The sequence below is a fragment of the Nomia melanderi genome, chromosome 8, assembly GCF_051020985.1.
Source record: "Nomia melanderi isolate GNS246 chromosome 8, iyNomMela1, whole genome shotgun sequence".
Taxonomy (NCBI): domain Eukaryota; kingdom Metazoa; phylum Arthropoda; class Insecta; order Hymenoptera; family Halictidae; genus Nomia; species Nomia melanderi.
In genome coordinates this window covers 1,799,380-1,825,780 of record NC_135006.1, presented here as the reverse complement: position 1 = coordinate 1,825,780, position 26,401 = coordinate 1,799,380, and the positions used below count along the sequence as shown (strand labels likewise).

Here is a 26,401-nt window from a genome sequence, read left to right as displayed (position 1 = left end):
AACAACTGATCTGGAAAACTAACATAGAAAAGCAGACTTTTTTAAAGTTTAAATATTTCCTGCACGAAAATTATTTGATTTAATAATTTAACTAATATAGTATTTTTAACAAAGGAACAAAATTAAAACTAAAAAATAAAGAATGTTCGAAAATAAAATTTATTAAAATCGAAATAACAATTAAATTTAAATAAACGATTGAAATACAATGTACAAGGTTTTAGTATCTATGTAGTAAATTTGCTTACGACTTACATAGGTGGAAACGTGCAAATTCTTTCCCAGTAATTTTATGATATGATTATACAGGGTGTTTCAATTTATTTTCGCTAAACGGTACCAACATGTTCTATGATAACAATAATAAAAAAATATTATATAAACATAATGTCATTTCTGGTTAATACTATATGAAAACGTTTAATCTGTATGAAATTCATAGATACTACTTTCTGCCGATGACAACTATGTATTAAAAAAAAGGGCGGAAATTGGAACAACTTCGATAAATATGAACAAGGAACCAATCCCTTTAAATTTTATATTTTTATTATGCCTTTGTAATCAGGCATTATCGATTTTATGTTTATATAATATTTCATTTGTTTTTCATTACAGAACATCCTGATACCCTTCGGCGAAAACAAATTGAAATACCTTGTGTACATATTTTATGTATGTGAAAAAAAATCACATATGTTTGCAATAAGGAAGAGAATACATTATATTCGGCTAAATAGCTTCGACTTAAAATCATAATTGTACTTTCAGGTATATCTATAATCACACATTAGTAATAATTGTCAAGAATACTTTTCAGTAAAGGAAAAGTATGAGCCTCCTTATAAAATAATATTACTATACTGATCAAATTAAATTATTAATTTTGTACTGCAAAAATTTTGTACTGTTTTATAAAGAATCATTTAGAAATTAATTATATTGAATAAAATTAATTAAGAATGAAATGTTTCTATTCGGAATGTAATTTATAATAAAAAAAAGGTTTTTAATACCATTAAGTAACATTAAATGCATTAGTCTTCCTGGTACCTGAGAACTTTTGATACTGTACGAGTTAAAGGAAAAGATTCGTTTAATTTACATGTGAAGTTCCAGTCGTCAGCGTTTAAAGATAATATCATTGCACCTCCAAAATTGTTCGCAAGAATCCACTTCGCCTGAAACGAAAACAATACGTATTTTATTAAAACAATATTTTATTTTTTTGAAATAAGTATACACGTGTTCGTCGAACTGACTTTTACCAGATGTTTCAATGTTTCCTTTAAAGGGAGACACTAGTGCCATTAAACTCTCAGACTCGTGTACCTGACTATCATAAAATTAAAGTGTGCAATAAAAATTGTTAAAACATCTGGTACCACGTTAGTTTCAGATTTCATAAATCTTAACCAAACAAAATCTTAATCCAAATAATACTAAAGAGTAGAAATCAATAAGATGAACATATAAAAGAACATAATTCCTTTTATGTAAAAAACTTATATGTATATACCTTATAATAAACGCTTGCAATGTCGTCGAACGATATCCATTCGCTGGCTTTATAAGCATATGGAACTTTACTTTCATTTACAAAAATGCTTTGTGCACCATTTTGAAGGAACTGACAAACTTCAAAATAAGAAACGAAACCCATGTCACCCAATTTTCCAAAGCCACTTGTCGGAGCAAATAAGCCATGATTTAATGGATTATCTAGTTTATAAGTGTGACCATAAGTAGGAATACCAATAACTAACTTTTCCTTTGGCATGCCTTTTGCGAGCCAATAGTGAGCTGAGAAATTAACGTTTAAAGTAGAAAGATATCCAGATTCCGTAGAAAGTGGAAATAGTGGTGCATTGAGCCCAGTAATTGGGTAATACCAAACGTAAAAATGATAATCATAAGACATAAGGTTTACAAAATCCAAATATCTGAAATTATTATTAAATATTGATGTTAGACGTTGTATTAGCAAAAACATTGTAATTTATAAATTATTTACTTTGCCATTTCTGCAACTTCATAACTTTGGTCGACAATAGCTTGAGGAGCTGCCACAGCAACAGAAAGAATTAATGTTTCTTGGGCTCTTTGAAATTCTCTTCTTATTTCTTGTAGAAGTTGCGTGAAATGAATTTTTTCTCGATCATCAGCTCCAAGCCATGCTGGAAATTCCCAATCTAAATCTAATCCATCAAAACCAAATGACTTTGTCACATTTAATACGGACTTTATAAATCTGTAATAAATAATAATAATAATAGTCGACTTTGATAAAAATACTCTACATTTAAATATGATACAAATCACTGCGCAATTACCTTTTCCTATTTGTGTGATTTTTTACCATTTCCGAGAAACCTAAGTGGAGCTCATTACTACCGCCAACACTTATCATGACCCTTAATTCTGGTTGCACATTTTTCAAGGCAACAACATCTTTGTAAATTGATGAATTGTTACCCAGATCGAGGGTGCAGTTCACCACGCTCGCAAAACCCACGATAATATGCGTACAAAGATTAGGGTCAATGTGCGACGGACGGAGCTCCCAGAGCGTGTTCAGGTACCACGATATGGTGTAATAACAGACAATGATCTGCCTGTATGAATTCAATATTACATAATAATCATCATTTATAATGACATTATTTTTTTAATATATATACTGAAATTATTAGAACAATTTATTATGAACATTGGTGTAAATATGTTACCTTGTGGAGTTGGTGTAGTACTGTTGTGACGTACTGATGGTATTGTTCCTGTCCGCATTCTGGTTCTCCTTCGTCGACTCGGCGTACATCCAAGCCCGACGTAACCACGTAGCAATCTTGGCATTATCGAAGGTTTCTGTGTCTAGAGTCTCAGTTTTTGGAGAACTTAGAATAAGGATTCCTATCCAAGTCCGTGTTATAAAAAGAATTGCTAGTACTAGTAATATTAATATCAAACAAAGCACTTGCGTCTTCCAACGAGGTCTAAAACAAAACATAAATTTTATAAAAATTTGAATATTAATTTTATTAGAAATTTATTGACATTTATTTATATCATATAACTTTACTAAAATTATAATGTAATTTGAAATAAGTTGTAAATAATTTATAATAAGTTGATGATATTATATTAAACATTAATGTGTAATAGACTATGGGTGAATTTATATGCAGATTAACCCAAGAAAGCTTCTTGTGCAATAGTAAATATAGAACAATCAATATGCCACACCTGTAACTTTTGACATACACTTATATGTTCACGCATACACTTAAGGAGAAGCAAAGAAAAAGAAACAAAAATGCTATATAATGAAAATATTAATGTTATCGTGTATAGAATAATTATAAATAAAAAGATGATAAATAAAGTGATTAGCAAGAAATAATAAAGACCTTTTTATATCTCTGCTATTTTATATATTTTATATATATAGTATTATACATGAAATATATATAATGAAAGAATAAATGAAAATTCTATAAATTAGTATTAATTAATTAATTAGATTGTAGAATTATATTTAATTATTTACTGTACTATATTTTAAGGAATCCTAATTAATGAGTAAAGAAAATTAATAGTACAAAGGAATTAATCATTATAAAAAATATCTGATGAGTAAGTACTTGTAACATCAATTTCATATGGTATCATTATCTATATACGTTCTGAAGATATAAATAAACCAAGGATTTCTAACATCCATTTTTATAAAACATTTACTTCTACAATATAACATGTTGACTGTAAGTATAAACAAATGAAATTAACCATTTTTTTAAAAACAACAAAAATTATAATATCATTAATGATGTGAAAGTACATTTATTGGTATGTATTTTATACTACAAGCGATTCTTAATGTATTTGCTTTTATAGAAAAAAAATATGAGAAACAGGAAATGCAACATGTATGATGCATGCAAGTGCAGCAATATACACTATTGAACAAGAATATTTGATTTACTGAAAAAAAGTATTTTACGATGGTGTAATGAAACTTATACAATAAAATGAAATACAAATAGATCATACAATCAATGACTGTACAATACAAGCTTTATTAGATCGTTTGCATTTAATATTATTATATTTAATTAATCACGGAATCTCATAATTTGTCTCATACTTTGGACTGATAATGTACATTATTTTAAAATAGATAAAATTACTATCAGCCTGTCATGCGAATGCTCGAATTGCATGTATGGAAATAGAATTGTACTCAAGGCTTGTATAACATGTGTGTAAGCGTAGGTAATGTATAGTGATTTTGAGCGGAATGTTAAAAATATAACTTACTGGCGGACGTCAGTTAACAATTCATATTTGGCCTGAGGCACAGGAATTTGGTTAACCATTGAACGTAAAATGTTCGCCGTGATTGACGCTTGAGGACGCTAGTCCTCGAGAGTATCTTACCACTTTTATTACTACGCCCAGGACGACAATATATGTACTAAAACATACTACGTACACATATAGAAATCAGCACGTACGTGCGCACAATAGCTTTGTGCAGAAGATTACACAGTAGCGCGAAAATTTTGAACGTCTAATGCCGGGAAAGTTGAGCAATTTTAATTATTTAAGCATTTAAAATATTTAAAGTTTCCTTGAAACTATTATCTTATTCATATTTATGTGTAGATAAGTTTAATGAATTAATTATATTTTATTGAAATGTATACGTCCTTAAACAATTCTTCACTCCTTGGAGAAAATAATAACAAGCAAGGTACCTACTGGGTTTACATTGGTAATAAATTGGTTACTGATCATCTACCTGTTCAGGTAATAATCCCTAATCTTTATTATCACTATGGTCAATTGCTAACTGCTTAAATGGATTATATTACTGTAGGTAATAATTTTCGACTTGTTTTAAATATATTATGTATTTCTATTTATAGGATAGAATTATAAGTAAAATCTTTTTACTCTATTTCTCATTGGAATTAGTTATTAAAATAAGTATCACAAAATTGCTTTTAAGATACATATGCATAGATTATATATTTTTGACAATCAATACATTCATTTTTATAATCACAGTGTAATACATATGCAATCTTCATAGATTAATATAATTTTAAAAAATACGATATTTGTATATAAATAAACGAAAAATTGATATAAAATATAATTTTCAACAAATTAAAAAATATAATATGTAAAATACACATTGCATAAATAAAATTAATATGTTTATGAAAGGCACCATTAGCACTCGAGGAATAGGAAGAATTATTAAAATAAAATGAACATTGTGAATCTCAGAAGAGATCCGTGATATAATCAGATCTAATATTAATAATTCTTCTTATAATAATTAAAATAATAAAATAGCACCATAGTTACATATAAATAATGGAAATTTTAAGACAGATGTGAGCAATATAAGATATTTTCGTGTTAAAAAAAAACGTAATTATACAAATACAGTTCTTTTTCAAAATTTTGTAACGATAAGTCACAAAATTAAAAATCTTTAAGTAAATAAACTGATTAAATATTTTGTAAATAATACAAACATGTAAATAATTTGGCACTTTATATAAATGTACCTAGAAATTTGTTTACTGTATTCGGAAATATTTTAGAATCTTTTTTGTCATCACCATTTTTATTGGCTTCTCCTTCGAACCAGAGATTCATCTTCAGGTTTAGGGAAACGCTTGTATCGTTCTTGTGTTACAAGATAAACTACCAGTCCACCAAAAAGAACGATAAAGAGTCCAATTACATTAATCAATACAGCTTCATTGACAAGCTTTGAATAATTATTCCTAAAATTATATGAACATTACATTGTGTAAAAAATAAACTTTATGATAAAACAGAGTATAAGGAATTTACGATAGTGTGAAAATGGCTTTTTCGTTGAGTCCCAAAAGACAGGAAGCAATAACGCCAACAAATCCTGCAATACCAAAGTACACGTGAATGGGCATGTAGGATGCACGAAGAGGTACTTGTAAACCTGGGTAAAGAAAAGACAGAAATCCGGCAAGCCACTGAAACATGGTGACAATTCAATATTATACTTATTTTGTATAATTCCAAAATATTATAATATAGATAAAATTACATTAAAACATTATACATATAATGAATATGATCTTTCTTGTACCTGGCAGCAGAACAAAATTACACTGGTAAGTCCAACCCAACTATGAAGGCTGTACATATTTGGAATTGGTTCCGGTCTTAAATTATGACTGTCGAATACAGCGACTAGAGCTATTACTACTAACACAACAACAGATAACATTATACCACCGTGAATTAACTTTAGACGGCGTTTTTTAGCATCCCGTTGAGTTCTATATATTAACATCCCTAGAAGTATTGACAATATTACAGAAGATGTAAAGTGAATGCAGACTGAATTATAATTTTTAAGAATTTGAAAATATACCATTCGCGTAAAGAAAAACAAATCCAATGACCATCAACATAGGATGCCAATTGAACTCCAAATCTGGATTAGATCTCCATGAAAAACCATTTCTATAACTGTTGCACCAAACTGTAACTAAGATTATCAATATTGCACCAAGAACTTCCATTAAAATTGTTAGAGGCTTGAAGCCTTCTAACGACAGAGGTTGCTCTCCAATTTGTTCCATATCTGAAAGTTAATAGAACCATTATATAATTTAAATTATTATAAATTGGAATTAATTAAATATAATTGTAAAAATAAATAAATCGTTTGATTCAAGATATATAAAATATTTTTTACAAAATAAAATGAAATAACATACCTACACATAATTCATAATTATATGAATAGTCTGTTGGCATGATTCAATTAAAAGACATGCATTTCTTGTTTGAAAAAGCTCTAAATATTTTTTATTCAAATAATATTGCTTGGATTATTCCACCTATCATTTATAATAAATTCTATTATTTATATATTATAATGAATTTTAATTTATAAAGGCAATGTTTAAAAATATATTTATATTTAATTTAAAATAATATATAGTTTTTCTATCTATTTACAGAAATTACTGCATCTCAAAAATAAAATATTTACGTGAATAGTGGTTTCTTTTAATAAAAATTGCGATAACAATATAATAATAGATCACATATGGTTGTATTATTCAGAAGATATTAAATGAAGTCCTTCCGTATAAGAATGAAATTACTTACATTTTCATTTGTTAAAAACATTTAAACACAATATAACATATAGTTGCATAAATATGAAATCAAATAATGTGTAGTATGTAATTAGCATAAACATTTAATATAGTGACAACTATAATCAGTAGTACTTTTGTATAGCTTCTCATTTTGAAATTATGAAATTTTTAATATTTACAATTCTTATTTATTACGTACTACTTCTTAATTTATAAAGACATGTCTTAAAACACTTTCATCAAGTGTCAAATAGACATATTAACTCACTAATAATTTTTTAGAAAGTAGGTTACATTTTATGAAATATTAACATTAAATGCTACAAAAACCGAGAAATGACGTACGTGTATTAGTTGAACTAAAAGTAAAAACTAATAAAATTGTATTTAAGTGATAGAAAAATATAAAACTTTTCATTTTACCTGTGGATTTCTTACAAGAAACTTCAACCGAAAATCAACAGGTACTACGTAGATTTATCAACGACGTAACATAAATTATCGATTTTCCGCAGTCGGTGCAATAGGACATTAAACCCATCGGTCTTTTAATCAACACAGCAACTGATAATATGTAAGCAATAAATATTAGCAATTGTGATTTTATTGGTTATTAAAATTAAATTTTATAGACATTAGAAAATAAGAAAATAACAACATAGAAACTATTGTTACTAACAACATGTTGCTAAAAAAGTTTCACGCGACATTTACTAATAAATTTATAAAAATTCATAGTTTTAAATATGATACGGAATATTTTATATAAATTATTATATGGTGAGAACAATGTTCTATGACATACATTAAATATACAAAATTAACCACCATTATTTTTGGAAATTAAAGTTTATGGTAATTTAAGATTAACTTTTTAAAGTTGTAGTTTAGGTATCTACAGATTTAATAAAAATACAAATGTCTTATATAATGAGATTCTTTGTCGTTGATTCGGAAGTATCGTCATTATCAAAAATATTTTGGTTTAGAAATAATAAATACACCTAGAAAATACAATAAAATTAGAATTTAAAAAATCTTGGAAAATTCTGCACCGATTATTACAGGCTGTATAAAATTAAAAGTTTCCGTTCAGTCATGTACGATCTTCAACAGATGTCTTGTTTTTTACGATACTCAGGTTTGGTCAACATGGACTTTCAAAGAAACATAAAGGTTTCTTTTGTTAGATTTTATGCACTTTCTATCTACACGTGTGCATCACGTTGTCCGAACCAGATGACAACGCGTTTCTGTCACTATAGTTCGAGAGTAGATTAAAACCGGCATTACAGACCTTAATTTATGTTGAAACAGCTGAAGAGAAAGTCTGTTGATGGACTGACAGAAAAATGATTTATAAGTAATAATTACTTATATATTCAGGTACATAAATACTCTAATTTTTAGTCTTACATGTCAATGATGTGAAATGCGCCCTCTGAAGAAAATAATAAAAATTTAAAATTAACCTTAAATATTTTTTCAGGAAGAAAATTAAATAGTTAAATTTTTATTATTTATAAATCGCAATTAAGACTTAAGTTGTTGAAAAATTGTAAAATGATTGAAAAAGGAAGGTTTTTGAAAAGTTTATTTAAAAACAGGAAAATAATTTCCTTTCAAAAATATTTCTCAGAAACTGCTACAGCTGATAATAATAATGAGAAAACAACACATTTTGGATTTAAAACTGTTAAAGAAAGTGACAAAGTAAAAGAAGGTAAATATTACAATTTAATAAATGACTTAAGTTATTCGCATATACTGAAAATATTTATTGAACTCAGTATATTTGATTTGCAAATACGAATGAATAATTTGAATACAATTAGATAATTTAATATGTTCATTAGTGTAATGCATAAACGTTTTTTCCAGTCTATACAGTATTCGAGAAGGTGGCAAATTCTTATGATCAAATGAATGATGCCATGAGTCTAGGAGTTCATCGTATTTGGAAAGACATTTTCATTCAAAGACTTGGGCCAACTCATGGAAGTAAATTATTAGATTCAGCTGGAGGCACAGGGGATATAGCATTTAGATATTTACAGTATTTGAAAAATACACCTAACTATCAATGTTTAAAAAGCTCTTTAACTGTTTGTGACATAAATGAGAACATGTTAGAAGTAGGAAAAATTAGAGCAAAAAAACAAGGTTGGTTAAGTCAGAATGACATTGATATCGATTGGAAGCAATGTGATGCAGAAAAGCTTTCGTTTGATAATGACTCATATACAGCTTATACAATAGCGTTTGGATTAAGAAATTGTACTCATATTGATAAAGTAAATAAAATTTTATAATATTGTATTAAAATTGTAGTTTAACGTATTGTAAGTATAAAATAATGTTATTTTTAGGTACTTTCTGAGGCATATCGGGTACTTACACCAGGTGGTCGTTTCATGTGTTTAGAGTTTAGTCACGTTGACAATGACATGTTAAGATGGTAATTACTTATTTCTTTTAATCTCATATTATAGAAATGAACTAAAAAAAACTAAAACTTATGTACAGGTTTTATGACCAATATTCATTTCAAGTAATACCAGTATTAGGTACTCTTATAGCAGGTGAATGGCAAGCTTACCAATACCTTGTTGAAAGCATAAGAAAGTTTCCAAAACAAGAAGATCTAAAGGTAAATAAACTGAATAATATAATGAAATTTATGTTGGAAACAAAATTATAAAATTTCATTTAATTATTAATTGTTTTAGGAAATGATAGAGGAAGCAGGATTCAGAAATGTTACTTATGAAAATTTAACTTTTGGAGTTGTATCTATTCATTCAGGATTTAAATTGTAATGTATTCGAGTCTTGTTATTTCGTATTAATTTTGTAAATATACTTAATTTAGCTAAGCAACTAAATAAACTGTTTAATTATAAATTTGTATAGTAATGTTAGTTTATAATATAACCATCATGATTATTTATTACAATTATGTCTTTAAGAATAATGATAAAACATAATAGCTATAGTACATTCATATTGAAAGTAAATCATATTTTAAATATTATTTACTCAAAAAAGATTTTAATTGTTTGTCAATTAGTTCCTTTTGTTGTTGTGTTACGTCAATAATTTTCATGACCATTGGTTTTTTATTGACATCCAACTTCAATTCCAAAAGATCATTTAAGGTCTTTATCCTTTGCTCTGCACTACGAAATTTCTAAAACGTTTAAATTACAAGTAAAGTATTCACCAAGTTATCAACTAATTAAAAAAGTTAGTTTTTAAGTAAAATAAATACCATTCTAAGTTCATGTTCAATTTCAGGATTTTTCTTTAACTTCTTTTTTATTGAAAATTCCTGTACACTAAATCCTAATAAATTTTCCAAGACCTGAAATATTTAAAAATTAATTTGAAGTGCATTCTATAATAAGTGGAAAGTTATATACCACCTTTAACTTGAGTTACAATTACTCACCTGATTTGAAAAAGTAACTTCTATTTTTCCAGTACCATCTACTATAGTAGCATCTAAAATCCAAACAGAATTATTTTTCGACAGTTTTCCAAGAATTTCAACACGTCCATAAATTGTTTTATAAATTACTTCTGTTATAATTTCGTTATTTATGTCGTAAATAAAATCATATATTTTAATATTTGGAGAAGAAGGCATTTTTGTAAATTCTGTAATTTTTCTGTCAATTTTGCCTTTTTTTGAAGTTACTGGTTCTGGAGAAGACATTGGAATCTGAAATGAAAACATTATTATATGTATAATGTGATCTACAGTGCTTATATCAAAATAACAATTTTTGATTATTTAATAACATACTGGTCTTTTCCCTGCAATTGAACATACAGAAGTTTTCGATGGTTTATCACATAACTTTGAATGAAACGTATTAATTGATGAACTTGTTTCACCAGTATACTGTGCAGAACTTTGTTGCAAAATATTTTGTGTTTTCACTATAGGCTTTTGAATACTTTTATATTTTATATCTTCAATCGTGTCTTCATTTATTATAATAACATCATCGTCTCCTTCTTTTGGTAGAGATCTGAATGGAGTTGCAATTTTTTGCTTTGGTTGTAATTCCACAAGTTGTTCTTCATCAATCTAAAATTAAATTTCTAATCAATACAAATTAAATAACTGATTAAAATTATATAATAAATACTAACCATTTCTAATAAATAGTCATCATCATCAAAGATATTTTGTTCGTTATTTCTATTATCAGTTTTTTTTTCAACATAATTAGTAATCAAATTTTCTTTTCTGGTTTCGATTTTAACATTGTAATTAGTTTTCTTTTTAACATTGTTCTTGACAGAAGTATTTTCTTTTATATTTTCTATTTTACATGGATTAGCATTAGATTGTTTATGGTCTCCGATGTGTGAATGTTCAATTTTCGAAACTTCGTCTAAATTTATTTCAAAATCATCCTCAAAGAAACTACTTTCCAGCTGTAATTCTTCATCTTGCTTATTGTTATTTGATTTCGATTCATTATCCAGTTGTAATTCTTCGTCTTGCCTATTGTTATTTGATTCTGATCCATTATCATTATAAGGGTCTGGATTTTCTTCGATATTTCTGTTGAAAAAATAGTCATATAAAGTTCACTCTGAGAACAATCTGTTACTCAAGAAGAGTCACAAGTCATTATAAGTTACTTACAGAGCTCTAGCTAGTACGTTTTCTAAAGCATTACGAATTAATAAACTATCCACTTCACCTCCGATACCTTTCAGTTTTGATCCTTCCAACAACAATACACCTTTACGGCATTTTATTGGCCCTATTATCATAATTTTATACCCTGGTAATAATGTTTCCTTAAAAACGAAAATTTTAAGTGTTCTATATAACATTTTTACTTCCTTATAATATTATTAAAAGAAATGTTATATTACTCAATAACATACATTGAATAGAGATATACAGTTATATTCAATTCCAATTATATCTTGCAACCCATCTGTTAATTTCAGTTGCATCATCCTCTTTTTGGGAGGTTCCCATTTTTCTAATTTTTCTGCTTCAGTTGTATCTACTTCTATATTATGAGTATTTCTGATTTGTTGTAACTGTTTATATTTTGATGTTGCAATGTCATATATTTGTTCTACCTAATAAAAAAAGAAATAAATAATTTGGTAATATTAATAGTTTAATTTAATAAAGATAATGTATTATATACCTGGAGAATATAATTTTCAGAGAGTGTAATAAATTTGTGTTGTGAAATATTAGGCGGTAAACTCCCATTTTCATTATTAATTTCTCGTAAATCACTGAGTTGCCACTGTACTTTTACGAATTGTACAATTTCTTCGTTACTTGGCTATAAATTAAAATATATGAATAAAAATTGCATTTCTTACCAATTATAGAATCTGAAATACGGATAAAAAAATAAAATAATTTTTAACATTTTAAGTAAAATCTGTTTCTTACGTGTCATAAAATTGGCTAATATTTTGAATTAAGTATATATAGAAGACATTATTTACATTTCTATGTTGGTCCACGTAGAATTCTACACAATCTCTTAACCAGTCATCATTCATTAGATAGAATTCCGATTTTAACTTAGCCTTTATTCGTTTAAATGAATCGTCATTCATAGCTAATGTTATGGCAGTTTTATTTCACTACATAATTAATAAGTCTCCTTATTATTGGTTCCTGAAAATTTAATTATTCAAAAATTATTCACTTATTTGAAGTTTAGCTAGAAATCCCGGTCAGTGATTTGAATAATAAACTCACATTAGTGTCCTTTAAAATTATTCATAAATACTAGCATCTGCATTTTGTTGTTATTCGGTTAACCATTTTTATTCGGAGTAACCACTAAAGAAAGTAAAAATTCTCTATATGTTTAAGGATACCGACATAAATATCACTACCAAAGATTGGAAATTCAGCTTAAGGTATGTATTTATTTGACGCTTAAAATTTTATCATACGTTGAAAAAGGTAGAAAATATCTTACATGTTTTATTGAGTCATTAACTAATTATATTTATTATATAATAAAATATCATTTGTTGTGTTGGTGCACTCAATAATTTTGTTTTTAATATTAATATTTTCACATTTCTAAAATATTGTTACAATAGCTGGTACTTTATATTTATGTATTAAGCTATTAAATATTATATGTCATTATTGCATAATATTATAGAACATCGTTAATTATTTTTTTGTTATTACATGATTGTAATTTTGTCGTTTTTCAGAACACATTAAAAATATTCATAATAACTGTTCCTAAAATGTAAAATTATCTTTATTCGTTAAAATTTGAAATACTGAAATAACAAAATGTATTTCTATTCAATGAAGAAAATATGACATCTTTTTATATTATGTAAAATGATATTAATATCTGTTATTAAGACTGAAGATTAAGTTGGAAAGCAGTGGAAGCAGACTTTTCGCGAAAACTAAAGACGATTAATTTTTCCTAGAGGAAAGATAAAATCACTATAGAAATTTTTGCAGAAGCGTTTTTCACGAGTGAATAGGGAATCTGTAAAAATGATAAATAAGTTCTAATGAAATAAGATATTTTAATATCTTAATCAAAATAAATGTGACTTTGAATAAATGTGCGTGTACCCATACAAGAATCACAAAAGATGGTAAATAAATATGTTATAATATTGTATTTAAAAAATGGTGATTGGAAACATATGACGAATGTCACGTTATGAATTAAAATACACTTTAAATATAAAAGGATTATCTCTGAGTTTAATGCGTTTGATAAAACAAATTACTTTATTATATCATATGAAGATAATCCAAAGGAGATGGATACCAATTAATACCTCATCTATCTATCCTACACGATATTATTCCTCTTATGACAATTGTTTATTGTTATCATTATAAAAAATAGCAAGTGACAAAGAAAATAAATGACTATTTTTATATTATTTAAATAGGCAATTAAATAGTTATAAATGATAAGTTATCATTTTATGATTATCAGTTGTATTATTAATAGATGTGTGCATAAAGATAAGTAGTAATCTCATAGAAATTATATTCGGAAAATATCAACACGTTAAAACATCAAGTTCCGTTATCAGACGAAGCTGAATAAGTAATACGTTCAGAAACAAGTGGTTATCAACGAACACGGTTTTCTATAATTTCCCATTGTAATTGTCGTCTACGTTATTACTATTTGCAGTTTCGATTATTTCCGTTATACCATCGTCCGTGTTATTGTCGCGCGGTTAGGAGGTACCGTTGCCGTCAGCATCATTGTTATCACTGTTTTATCATTCCGCAATGATTTTCATCCCCACAGAACCAGTTCACTTGAGCCTATTTTTAGTCCTTCGGACATACATCTTTCCTGACAACCCTAGTGGGGGTGAGCTACCCTTAGTGGGGATTTAACGAAGAGGGGGAAAGGAGAAAGCCAGCCGTCAGGGCAACGCATGCCTTCTGACGTTTCAGTAGGCCGCGCGAGCTTGTACGGTGAATGTGTGTCTGAAAGTGATCTTTTTTCCTCTTTCTTTTTTTTCCATGTCATCCGGTCTGTTTTTCTCTCGCGATATTCCTATGCGTGATACGATTCGTGAGTGTGCGGTATATCATGCCAAATGAATGTACATATATATGTACCGATGTATGTGTAGTAGGAGGTACGTATGGACATATAAAATGCAAATGTGTGTGCATGTATATCTATGTATATATAATGCACAATGTATCCGTATGTACGCGTATAATAAGTAAACGAACGGTCTCTGGTTTCGACAAAACTATTGTTACACTGAAACACAGAACACACGGCGGAGAGGTTAAGATTTGGTAGGCGAAAAAATTTCGACATTGAAATTCGTACATCAAGGAAATGTCTTCCCTTCAGTTTATTTGATACTGTAGGATTATATTCATTTTTTCTTATGCGCGGAAATAATGTTTCAATCAATATAGACAATTCCTACGATGCTTAATCACAATAACGATCTTATGTCGATAAAATTTTAATTAGTCAGATTTTAGAAAATGATGTATAAATTCAAATATCGATTAATATAGCTATTTCTTTTTAAATACAATTCTATCCTAAAATGAAATGGAATAGTAATATTGTACGAATTAATTTAAATTATTTTCTTTTTTGTTTTTAATAATATAATGTGAATTCGTGTGGGTACTATATATGTGTGTGTAAGAACGCGGCTATATGAGAAACATATGTGCAGGCGTACGTGTATGTAGCATGTAGGTACGGTCAGGATGTTTTTGGAAGTATGTAACCGCCAAAATTGAGAATGCAGCCAAGGTCGTAGGATCCGTGGATTTATGATGGCCCAATATGACACACGGTTTTTATTTTTTCCCATATGTTATTTATTGTCGCGATAAACGCGTGACAAGTCGATCGTATGTGGCATACATCATACGGTACTGAATTTTGCGATGATTTTTCAAGACAGACATGATTTTTCATGTGGCAAAGAGCAAGAGACCATAGTTTTTGGAGCAAACAGTTTTTCTCAAAATTTTGAGAAAACCCATCTACAGTTTGGCAGGGTTTACTGAAATTTTGAATCGTTTGAAATTTGACTGATCTCAATTAGCGAAATTAAACAAATCTATTTTTACATTCAATGATTAAAGATGTATACCGTTTAGGAAATATTGAACGAAAGATTTCATATGTTCTATCTTGTTTGATACATTTTTGGGTTTTATGTTAATATTGCAGTAACTAATCCATTATAAACGCAAAATTCTGTTACCTTTATGTTAAGTAAAAAATTTAATCTTTGTTTTGGTTCAACATACTGTATATGTATATTTCTTTATCAGTTATTAACTAACACGAAGAAAATAAAATAGTATGGTATTTTTAGTTTCCAATTTTTTGTATGTTTTTATGTTCATTCGTGATTCCAAAAGTTTTTTACTTTGCTCCTCATATTTTAATATCAATTTGCTGAATCAACAACTCGAAAATACTCGTAATTGAATTTACTTTGTTTCATAGAAATATACGTTATACGTTTCGTTGGCAGTAACAAAGGAAAAAAGTTCTCAAAATGAAGGATTTAATGTTTTGAGTAATGAAAATTCGATAAGTAATATTTCTATACAAAGTTGCAATATAATTTCTAAAATTTAATAAAAATCGCGAGGCTCAGTTGATTTATTTATTTTATCCAAAAAAATTGCCTCAGATAAAACATACCGTCTCTAAATCGAAATATTCACGTCCTTCACAAATAAACAAGCTTTTAATCGGATTTTGGCATTTCACCATCGAGTTCTTAAATTGAAAAAATAAGCTCTAACTTTAACCTCATTTTCTTCCAAAAAAATGCAATACCATTTCCTTTATAAAGATAAATTATACTCTTATTTAGAAATTAAATTATTAAGCAAAGAAACAGTCAGTTCATAATTTTCGCTTTTTCTATTTCGAGCCGACAATTTCTTTTCTTTCGCCGCGGGTTTGCGTGTTAAACTTTAACATTCCAATCCGGAATCGTTTTATTAGAGAAATATCCGAGGAACGGGATCCGATTAATTTTATTTGAAGGAATGTCGCGTTATTCGGTCGAAAATGATCCTGGGACTCAGCGGGACGGGCGGAACGATGGCGATATTACCTTTAGAATTATGTATTAATTTCCATGCTACCAAGGGCTGGTCGTTTATTTATGTGCAAGTGTCTGCAATATGGATTGTACCAGCACGCGTGGCCGGGAATGAAATTTATGACGTATGCGGTGAAATATATGGTGATACGTTGCGTAGCATCCAGGTGGCTATTACTCTAATTGTATTCCGCGGTTCTTTATCCGCGATAGCCATTAAAAATTCGCCAAGTTCAACGGGATCCGTTGGGTCATTGAAAAAAATGCACGGGCGAAAGATCCCGAAAATTTAATATCCTTGGGCCAGGGACGCGAATTTCGTGTAATTCAACAACGCAGCGTGCTTCTTTGAAGATAATGAAATTACGAGGGGGAAATGTATTCTTCGCGTTTCGCTCACGAACAATTTCTTTACTTTCTTTTTCCCCTTAAATTTTAAACTTGCAAAAATGAAAAAATTTCGACCGGAGGAAACTCTATAATCTATATAACTCTATATCCCTTCTACGGTAGCGGATAACGGAAAATGATATTTTCAAAATGAAGTGTGAATTCGTGCAATTCGATTGGCCGTTTAGAATATTTTGTGATGCGTTTAAAATTTGAATGGAGTCCCATTATTGTTGAAAAATTGAGCAAGATGCGTGGTTTTCGAACGGTTCGAATTTATTTCATTGAAATGATGTTTTAAAATATTTCTTTTTCTCGTCTATTCAGTATGATTCGGGGAGCCTTTTAATTTACCTAAAATTATCAGATGTTTGAAATGATAAAATTATCGGTGAAAGGAATGATCGTTGCTCCAGAGGCAAACGGATGCCGCGGATGAAATTATACGTTTGCGTTTTAAAGGGACGTTTATCCGCTGGTTTTTAAGCTGTCTATGAGAAAAAAAAACAGGCGAACAAAATTGTACGTTGAATTTTTATGATCAAGATGCGAGAGGGTTGCTATCCCTACGGGAATGTCCCAGTGGTGATAGCACGTATCTCGAACGAAAAGCTCTAGCGTACTCTAAAATATTAAGGAAGAGGTTTATCGCTGTTACCAATCATTTCCAAGAAAGTGCTTTCCAGCATTTCGCCAGACGTTCATAATAAAATTCGATTGCATGGATAAGCTTGGTTGTTTGAATTGTTTAACTCGTCAGAGAACATTTAGATAAAATGTAGAACCATATTTAGAAAAAACTGCAGAATCGCATTTAGAAAAAGTAAAGCTTTTAAAAACATACGATGAACATTCCTGTAATGGTCTATTAGAACGAACACAAAATATTTCATTTTTATCGCGTTATTTTCGAGTGTCTAGCTGAATTTAAGTCACGCAACATGACAGAGAAAATTGTTACGTTTCCTAAATATCATTCACTGTTAATCGATGATTTTTAAGGTACAAACGATACAAATTGTAAACTTTAAGTATATACAAACATTACTTCGGTGATTCTTATTTGTACATACAGTATTTGCAAAAAATCTTTGCGAGTGAAATCGCTGTATACATGATGTTTAGGCGACCTTGGTTATGTCCTTTGTCTTACAATTCATTTCCTCTTACGCTATTTATTTTTGTCGCAACTTTGTGGATACGACGATTATATACAAGGAACTGAAATATTACAGGTTAAATGAAATTTACTGATGAAAATAAGACAATTATTTTGGTCACAATTCGAATCACAAAATTCGAATAATTTACAAAATCAAGTTCGGCACAGAAAGGGGTTTCCACTTATGGAGTTACGCGAGTCACATTGCATGAATCTTAGGGGATGAAGAAGTACATATATGAAAGAAATAGTTATCGTAAAATGTCGAATAGTTGGTCCCGTCATGAAGAAATGGCGAGGTTCTGTGTTATGACGAGTATACTCGTCCAAAAACAGCCAACTGGAATATTGATTTTCGAAATAACCAATTTCATAGGTACACATTACTTAAATGAACATACTTGAGAAAATTATTCGTAGATATGAACACGTACACACACCGGAATAAGGTACAACAGGTAACTGGCGGTTCTTCGGTTAACAGGTGAATTTCGATTGTAGTGCAGAAACGGTGACGAGTCAGAGGATGAAGAATAAAGACGCGTGAACTTTACGGTGGATCGAGGGGTGCCCGGAAAGGAAAAATGTTCCTCGTGAGATTGACCTTCTTAAAGTGAACCGAGATCGGTCCCCGGTGCTTCCGAAAGTGACGATTGAAATGTGATGACTGGGGGGAGAGCGGGCGATAGCGAAAGTTCGGGGAGAGGGTAATATGTACTTGCAAACACCGGAACAATGTGCGACAAAGGGGGCTCCTAGGAAGGAAAAGTTGAAAACTACGAACCTCGCTCTGGAGACGGTCGCCTCCTCAATGATGAAGACAGAAGGCACTTCGTGAAATCCGAGGTGAGTTTTTACTTTGGTCTTTTCTACTGTATACTGTTCTCCTCTTCCAGGGTATCAAAACATTCCCTGTAATCCTTAGCTGAACAATTGAATGATCTTTCTAAATTACAACCTCGTTAAAAAAAATAAGAAACTTGGCTCACGTTTATGCATTTATATCATAACTGATTATACGAAATCAACAGGACTTCCATTACAAAGAAAACATTCGTCTGCGTTTCTTTTAAAACGTTATAATTGATAATAGAAGAATAATATTTAATTTGCACTTGCAAGAATTAAGAAGCAGATATTGGGTGTAAATCCTATTACTTTCCTATACATGATTTTCACCGTGACGCGTTCCATGGTGAAATTTATTCAGGTTAATCATGTACCTGAGGGTTTAACACTTTAAAGATGTTAACACTAGAACTGAAACGACGGGTTTCAGTTTTCTTATTTTGCAATTTATTGATATGTTCGAAGCATTCGATATCCAAAACGATTTTGAACATAAACAGTTTTACTTTAATACTATAATGAACACCTGAAGAAACTGAGAAAAATGTGTTGTTACAATCTCCATAAGAATTACACATCAACCCCAATACATGCTCGGCAGCTTTAGCGTTAACTCTTTGCGAGACTGTTTTAAACTTCTAACATTTAGGTTGAATACTAAAAGAGAAAAGTCGTTAGTCGAATGATTTAATTATCCATTCGCAGTTCTCGATTTTACGTTCAAAGTGTCAATAATTACAAAATAAATAAACTGAAACTTATTATATTGACGTCTGCGGTAGTTTCAGCGTTAATCGAGGGCCCACTATGTCCGAAAAATATCGAAATATATAGAGAAAACGAGAAGGCTCGCGTTTGGCGTTGGATATATATTACATAAATATCCGCAGTCCACTCATTACCGGTGAGCACCGCGAGGAAAACGTAGACAAAGGCCAAGTTTGAGGGACTCGAGTCACGGAGGCGAGGCGCCGCGATATTCAGTCCAAGACCGAGACCGAGACCCAGACCCGAAATAGGTGTTCCAGCAGAAAACGTTATCAACATCCGCGGCGCGAAGGGGTCGCCGGGGGGTTGAAGGGGAACGGGTACTCTCTTGGTGAACCCGAGGACGTGTTTCTCTTTAAAAGAAATTAACAGCGATACCTTTCAGGGCTCTTGGCCTCATCTCGAGCGCTCTAGAGCGTGGAGTGCGCAGACACGAGGCCCCCGGTCCTCTCTCTACGCTATTGCTCGCTCTTATTACGCGATACTCCGCCGCGAACCGCATCTTTGTCACGGGGAACGTTAGAAGACGCCCGACGAGAACGAAACGCGAGAATGGAAGTTTTGTCTCGTTGTCCATCTTCTCTTTGTTTCGTTGAATTACGATCTAGGGAACGTATCGTGTAACAAATAACTTGAATTATTTATCGAAACTCAAATGGACTGTATTATTAGCTGGTGCTTGGAGTTTGTTTATACGGCGATTTTAGTTGCTAGAATTACTGTACAGAAACAAAAGGAAGGTGGAGGCATCTTCGGCGACTTCCGAAAATCTTGGGAGTAAGTAATCTTCGCATTGGCGGTTTAACATTAAAACTATCAGACGAAATGATCCATTCTTGATTTATTGCAATGATTACAAAGATAATAAATGTTTCTCTGAAAAGTTATTAAAGAAATATTCAAGAATTGTAGATCAGTGACAGTAAAAATAGATGCATTCTTGGAGTTTCTATAGAGGAATTTTAGAAAGTCAATTTAATTGCTCGGTTATTCTTAGTGTTAACTAAACAGATTTGTCAGTGGTCAAATGGATTAGGCGCATAGGTATATTATTCTGGCGCGTAAGCCTCTTATTTGGGTATGCGAGTGACCATGCCTCTGGCGAAAAGGGGCCTACAAGTAAAAAAGGTCTTAGCTGGTCGTTCGGAACTTCCCGGCACGTGTTAGATGACTTGACGAGAAACCGTAGTCTATTCTCCTGGAAGTAATAAACAAAGTCACGAATACAAACAGCGAAACAGTCTCTGTCTGTACGAGAAATTTAGAAGACTTTAGATAGGCTGTGACTCCTCGTGTTGCATTGTAGAAATTAAAGAATCTTCTGAAAGTCGTCACTGTCTGTTATGGTTTTGAATCTCTAACATGTCGGACAATTGAAAAGTGACAGAAATTGAGTCGTGTATATACGATTGTTGTATTTCGTTAGACTCCTGTCTGTCGGGTAACGTTTATTACACTAAGTATATTACGACAATATTACAAATTAATAGAATTTCAATAGATTTTAAGATGACTGTGTATCATTCGCAGTTCGCGATGTGCTAGATCTTTGACCGAAAACGATTCGGTGAAAACTGTGTGTCGGGAAATGAATCTGTAAAAAAAAATTTAGAAAAGAAGAGAAATTGTGGAGTAGGGGATTAGGCTGTGTTATAGATGAGTAACTTTCAGAGGTCTGAGTAAACAATGGTTGAAAGGATGTCGCCAGGAATTTGGCTGTTTTCTGTAGAAATTCGCCCTATGACTAGTACTTAACATATTGTTCACCGGTCACCAGTTATCTCGTGTTCACACTTGCATTAGGCATTTCAATTTTTGAAACGCAGGGTAATATAGAATATTGTAAAAGCAGAATATTCAAAGTTATATAGAAGATATGTCCAAAGTTTCATTTCGATTCATTGTGTATAAATAGAGTATATTGAAGTTTATTTAGATTGTCTCACTTTCATATTTAATTACGGAATAATAATCGGCGACATGCGACAGTTTCTGCGTAAAATTGGCGGTCAACAAATTTACTTTTTATCATGTTAGCTTTCTCTTCCGAATTTTTCATAAAGATTATAAGGGTCGAAGAGAACACTATGTTTTCTAAACCATCCAGGGGAATCCAATTTCTTTGAGACACATTGGAAAATGATAAAGATATTTCGTATTGATGAACGAATAACCCAATCGACGGTCGGGGAATGGATTGTTTATTAATTTTGAATGTTACTCATCACACTTCATGCAGTCGGATTCACCATTGGCAGAGGCTAGCGCGTCGATAATTAATTTTGCCGCGATAAATGGAAAATTCGCGTGGAGTTTATTACTCAACGAATTTCCTTTTATATCCGCATGGTCGCGCGTTTAATCCTTTGCGGACGAATGTCGACATTTTACTGAGATCATACTTTTCTATTTGGAATACTAAGTTGCAAACGAATGATATAACTACTCGGACAGCAAGAAATCAGTATATAGCTTCCTTATTCTCTATTATTTAACGCTAGAGCTACCGAGCATTTAATATGATTGATATCTAATCTCTATAAAAATTGTAACAATAGATTATTTTCGATTTTTTCAGACATTTATTATAGTATTCGAGCGAAACTATTTATGTTCAAAATCATTTTGAACATTCAATTTTAAGATATCAATGATTGCGAAACAAACTCGAAACCAGTTATTTACACTGGTACGGTAGCTGCAGTGTTACTCATTAAATATCTAATTTGGTAGAATCTGCAGAAGATTTTGTATACCTCAACCCTTTCGCTTCTAAACATGTGTTTTCCTCCCAGAGAGAGAACCAAGGAAAGCTGCTTTCAAGTGAAATTGAAGCTTTCAGTGAAAGGAATAAGATAAGCACCAACATAATAATAATTAGCAGTTGAGCTATTAACTGTGGAGTTTAATTTCAAAAATCTCTGATAATGCTGACAATGAAATTAAATAATGATGTGTGTATCCTCGTCGAACGCAGTTAACTGGTTAAGCTGTCAGTCATAAGCAGAGATCCCCGTGTTGTACAAATTTCCATTATCTTGATGGTGTTTTTTAGCTTTCTGGTAATTAAAAATGTTCGTGGCACTTACGTGTACCATTCGAGATGAAGGAGTTAAGTACATTTGTTATTATTTGATTATTTTGAAAATTTCCCGTCTTAGTTATTTGCGCGAATACGCTGCGAACACGAGGCGGACGTGTAGAAAGCTGGCCGAACGAATGGCGGCCCGCACGGAAGAACGAGTGTCGAGGGCGTAAACGAATTTATTTGACCTTTATGTGCTGCAAAATGCGAGAAACGAAACATTCGAAGGATTCCCGTTGAAATCGATGGGATAACAACTGAAAGACACGGATCGCGTTGATTAACCCCTTGCGTGGAAATGACGAGTCTCATTTGCACGTGTTCTCTGTGCGTGACTTGATTTTGTAAATTTTTTTATAAATCTGCTGTATCGGAAGCAAAATAATTTTTTTATTTTCATAGATAAGTGTAAATGAAGCTTTCGTGTTTTTCAGATTTTTCTTGTAATAATCTTTGTAACAATTGTGTCCAGAAACGTGTGATGAAATAAATCGTAAGGCAAGGGGTTAAACACGTTCTTCTAATATTTTCTGTAGTGAATGATTCGAAGCGTTGAAGATCCATAATCATGAAGTCAGCCCAGATTTTCGTTTTCCGTTGAAATGCACATAAAATCCGATAGAAAGAGCAGTGGTTTGTTAATTGGCACAGTCATTAGACTGCTGGCAACAAACACCCGCTTTACTTTTTGCTCGTTCTTTAATCAATCATTTGTCTATAGAAGTATTTAATAATCCATTTAGACGATTTTAACCTACTAGTTCACGCACACGGGTTTGCTTTATATCGATGTAATCGGTATTGAAATCTTTCCAGTGATCGATCTGAATTATATTTTCTTTTTTGAAGATCATGGATCACTGTTTGTGAAATCGATAGAGAAACATAATTGGACCTTGAAAATAAGATTTTCGTCGGAAAGATATTAATATTAATAGTTCCATTAATGTTGGAATTATCAGACAAGCTAAACTTAACTCTAAATTATCTGTTTTACAATTAGCAAGATCAGAAAGGCACTTTCATTGGGAAACTGTCAAATACATTCGTTTCTTTATCGAAATAATAATAAAAATCGCGTTAAATCTGAAACAGTGGACTCTTATCACTTTTAATCGTCATTTAACTTGACCCAGCAAAATTGTAAAATTAAAAATTCAATATTAAATCTTGTATAACGTATCAACACGTGGAACATTGAAATAAAATAGGTCTGTCTTTTAATCTATACAAAATATATCTTTATTAGTTGCAATTTAAGTATAGAACTACTTCGTTTCAATATTTCACGTTCAATTGCCTATATTACATCGAATTGACATTGAAAGTGATTATTTTCTATTGGTTTAATTGAGTTCAATGATTGGTTCAATTTAGTTTAGTAATTTAGTTCAATTAGTGTTTCGATGGTTTAATGCACTTTCTTCGAAATCCGCGCTGTCGCAAAATTCTGCCGTAGCCAAGGGGCCAACCCTTTACACTCGATTTATTTTCAGTTTTATCGAGTATAAACTTGAATTTACTTTTAGGGATATGAATGAAAGTAATTTACAGCGGTAGAATTCAACGTTCTATTTATTTCATTTAATATCATTATAGTAAGATTTAATCTTTACAATCTTTTAAGATGTGATACTTTTTCAAACAATTTCCAACGTTCTATAACAAATTTGTATTGTTATCTCCAGCATAGCATACGAGTGCAAAGGGGTTAATATAGGGTGGGAAGCTTGGCTCGCGACGTGACGGCGGCTGCGAGTAGCGTAACGCACTATCGATAACACACAGGGCAGTAAGTGTTAAAAAGTTCAGGAAGGAAATGCGTGGCGGCTTGCAGAGAGTGCTCCATAAATATCGGAACCCGTCGATTGGTTATTATTAATTATCCACTCGAGCTCCTCATCAAACAACTCCCGGGAACAACCAGACTCTATCTTTACACCTTTTATCCGTAAACCGTTTTAGCCCTGTTAATTCGATGGACCGAAACAACGTAAAAACGTTATCAGTTATCACCCGGCGAGGGCTTATTAACGGTATCGGGTTGTTCAATCTCTGCGCTAGTCAACATCCCCGGCGAATCGGAATTTGTACAGACGCTGGACGTTTTTTGCTATTTAACACTAAAACTACTAGACGGTTTAAACTGATTCATTCTTGATTTCTTCTTTTGCAATTATTAAAAAGTTAACAGATGGTTCTCTGAGAAATTATTAAAGAAATTTATTTAATAATACGCGAACTTAATTGTAAATCAATTAAAGTTTCAATAAACGCACTATTGGAGTGTCTCTGGGAAAACTTGAAAAAGTCAATTCAACTGCTTGGTAGTTTTAGTGTTAGTAAGCTCGACAGGTGAGAAATTCTATTGGAATAATTCATGAATAAATCAATTTATTTTTTTTCGTATTGTCAATTGTGTTTTAATGAATACTAGTTTCAGAATGGAAATAAATAATAATTAAACATTATGAAAATATTATTATTAACCCCTTGCCCTATGATTGCTTTCCCAATTGCGCTGAACAGAGATATTTTTGGGATATTGTTCATAATTCATTAGAAAAAGAGGAAATCTCTGTACATATTATATGTATGTCTACGTTTACTCTGAAGCCTTATAATTAATAATAGAAAAGTAATATTCGGTTCAGACTTGGAAGAATTAAGTGATATTGTAAGGCAAGGGGTTAAGGAAACGTTATTGAGGCCTAATGAGTACTTATTACATACAAGTATAAAGGAATATTTGTTTTTTGCGAAATTCTTGTGTGAAATTTTCTGTTGAATATTGGGATGAACGGTTATAATTGGATAAATTGCAGAGATTAAATATAGAAACTGGTAACTAGAATGCTTGAACACCTGTTTGGAGATTCAACGTTCTTATCGAATCCGAAATTTCGCCTATTATTGCGACCACTGTTTTGTATTCCATTATTGATGAGTTAAGTGTGTTACATAATTAAATGGAGGAATGCGATTAATTATTCATCGGGAACCATACAGTGACCTATATCTGTACGAACGACGAATAAAATGAAAATCAAACAATTGAAATTCTTGAATGAAAGTCTCTTTCATTCAGTTCGTTAAAGAAACTTCAACATGCTTCTTTTATCCTAATCAGTTGTCACTAATTACCTTTTTCTTTCCATTTCCGATTAATCATTTCTGTAATGATCTTTTATTTCTCTTAATTAATCATACGAAATAAACTCAATTTTCTTCAATAATCCTCAAACATTATTTTAAAAAAATGCATACAGTCATTTTAATCGTAACAATCTTTATTCTCTTCGATAACGTTCATTCAGTTTACCATTTTTTCCTAATCATCATTCAATTTATTCGA

At 30.8% G+C, this 26,401-nt stretch overlaps 5 protein-coding genes and 1 long non-coding RNA gene across 17 annotated transcripts in view; 3 read left to right on the top strand and 3 right to left on the bottom strand.

The window, feature by feature from the left end:
* Positions 1-140: 140 nt before the first annotated feature.
* Positions 141-4,488, bottom strand: LOC116426611 (chitinase-3-like protein 2). Its single transcript, XM_031975782.2, has 6 exons — positions 4,318-4,488; positions 2,730-2,993; positions 2,334-2,615; positions 2,015-2,251; positions 1,520-1,943; positions 141-1,181 (listed from the first exon to the last, which is right to left on the bottom strand). Exons 1-6 carry the CDS (start codon positions 4,374-4,376, stop codon positions 1,038-1,040), a joined length of 1,410 nt encoding a protein of 469 aa, XP_031831642.2. The 5' UTR covers positions 4,377-4,488; the 3' UTR covers positions 141-1,037.
* Positions 3,563-5,487, top strand: LOC143174826 (uncharacterized). The gene is made up of 2 exons (XR_012999213.1): positions 3,563-3,761; positions 3,895-5,487. It is a non-coding gene; the product is annotated as an uncharacterized LOC143174826 (long non-coding RNA).
* Positions 5,005-8,615, bottom strand: LOC116426618 (transmembrane ascorbate-dependent reductase CYB561). 5 transcript variants are annotated; one of them, XM_031975805.2, is made up of 8 exons: positions 8,592-8,614; positions 8,473-8,516; positions 7,599-7,739; positions 6,786-6,908; positions 6,437-6,649; positions 6,149-6,357; positions 5,875-6,032; positions 5,005-5,804 (listed from the first exon to the last, which is right to left on the bottom strand). In XM_031975805.2, exons 4-8 carry the CDS (start codon positions 6,823-6,825, stop codon positions 5,642-5,644), a joined length of 783 nt encoding a protein of 260 aa, XP_031831665.1. In that variant the 5' UTR covers positions 6,826-6,908; positions 7,599-7,739; positions 8,473-8,516; positions 8,592-8,614; the 3' UTR covers positions 5,005-5,641. The 5 variants fall into 5 exon arrangements, with proteins under 5 accessions (XP_031831665.1, XP_031831669.1, XP_031831671.1 ...); XM_031975809.2 differs by lacking the exon at positions 6,786-6,908 and having other exon boundaries at positions 8,473-8,614; XM_031975811.2 differs by lacking the exons at positions 6,786-6,908; positions 7,599-7,739 and having other exon boundaries at positions 8,592-8,606.
* Coq5 (ubiquinone biosynthesis protein COQ3, mitochondrial) lies at positions 7,618-10,053 on the top strand. 2 transcript variants are annotated; one of them, XM_031975803.2, is made up of 7 exons: positions 7,618-7,749; positions 8,317-8,561; positions 8,665-8,898; positions 9,057-9,469; positions 9,545-9,633; positions 9,702-9,825; positions 9,905-10,053. In XM_031975803.2, exons 3-7 carry the CDS (start codon positions 8,739-8,741, stop codon positions 9,992-9,994), a joined length of 876 nt encoding a protein of 291 aa, XP_031831663.1. In that variant the 5' UTR covers positions 7,618-7,749; positions 8,317-8,561; positions 8,665-8,738; the 3' UTR covers positions 9,995-10,053. The 2 variants fall into 2 exon arrangements, with proteins under 2 accessions (XP_031831663.1, XP_031831664.1); XM_031975804.2 differs by lacking the exon at positions 7,618-7,749 and having other exon boundaries at positions 8,297-8,561.
* On the bottom strand, positions 10,042-14,406 carry LOC116426610 (recQ-mediated genome instability protein 1). The gene is made up of 11 exons (XM_031975780.2): positions 14,389-14,406; positions 12,933-13,016; positions 12,674-12,848; positions 12,361-12,504; positions 12,086-12,289; positions 11,838-11,995; positions 11,336-11,753; positions 10,983-11,270; positions 10,626-10,898; positions 10,446-10,538; positions 10,042-10,364 (listed from the first exon to the last, which is right to left on the bottom strand). Exons 3-11 carry the CDS (start codon positions 12,785-12,787, stop codon positions 10,206-10,208), a joined length of 1,851 nt encoding a protein of 616 aa, XP_031831640.1. The 5' UTR covers positions 12,788-12,848; positions 12,933-13,016; positions 14,389-14,406; the 3' UTR covers positions 10,042-10,205.
* LOC116426616 (uncharacterized) overlaps positions 13,667-26,401 on the top strand; it is a 60,611-nt gene continuing 47,876 nt past the window's right edge. For 4 of the 7 annotated variants that reach the window (XM_076370145.1, XM_076370144.1, XM_031975798.2 and 1 more), the window contains exons 1-2: positions 14,624-14,827; positions 18,829-19,190. The gene's annotated coding sequence lies outside the window, so the exon portion shown is untranslated. Of the gene's footprint in view, positions 13,811-14,623; positions 14,828-18,478; positions 18,721-18,828; positions 19,191-26,401 lie in introns of those variants that run through there. The other 3 variants (XM_076370148.1, XM_076370147.1, XM_076370146.1) reach the window with 3 other exon arrangements.

Excerpts from the sequence above, each read along its gene's own strand:
- LOC116426611 (XM_031975782.2), bottom strand. The coding sequence starts at position 4,376 with ATGGTTAACCAAATTCCTGTGCCTCAGGCCAAATATGAATTGTTAACT. Across the intron at positions 2,252-2,333 it reads AATCACACAAATAGGAAAAG|ATTTATAAAGTCCGTATTAA; the intron begins GTAATTGCGCAG and ends TATTTATTACAG. Across the intron at positions 1,182-1,519 it reads TTGCAAGCGTTTATTATAAG|GCGAAGTGGATTCTTGCGAA; the intron begins GTATATACATAT and ends TTTTCGTTTCAG.
- LOC116426618 (XM_031975805.2), bottom strand. The coding sequence starts at position 6,825 with ATGCCAACAGACTATTCATATAATTATGAATTATGTGTAG. Across the intron at positions 6,650-6,785 it reads TAATTATGAATTATGTGTAG|ATATGGAACAAATTGGAGAG; the intron begins GTATGTTATTTC and ends ATTAACTTTCAG. Across the intron at positions 6,358-6,436 it reads TGTTTTTCTTTACGCGAATG|GGATGTTAATATATAGAACT; the intron begins GTATATTTTCAA and ends CAATACTTCTAG.
- Coq5 (XM_031975803.2), top strand. The coding sequence starts at position 8,739 with ATGATTGAAAAAGGAAGGTTTTTGAAAAGTTTATTTAAAAACAGGAAA. Across the intron at positions 9,634-9,701 it reads GACAATGACATGTTAAGATG|GTTTTATGACCAATATTCAT; the intron begins GTAATTACTTAT and ends ACTTATGTACAG. Across the intron at positions 9,826-9,904 it reads CAAAACAAGAAGATCTAAAG|GAAATGATAGAGGAAGCAGG; the intron begins GTAAATAAACTG and ends TAATTGTTTTAG.
- LOC116426610 (XM_031975780.2), bottom strand. The coding sequence starts at position 12,787 with ATGAATGACGATTCATTTAAACGAATAAAGGCTAAGTTAAAATCGGAA. Across the intron at positions 11,996-12,085 it reads ACTGTATATCTCTATTCAAT|GAAACATTATTACCAGGGTA; the intron begins GTATGTTATTGA and ends TTCGTTTTTAAG. Across the intron at positions 10,539-10,625 it reads AAGTTACTTTTTCAAATCAG|GTCTTGGAAAATTTATTAGG; the intron begins GTGAGTAATTGT and ends TAAATATTTCAG.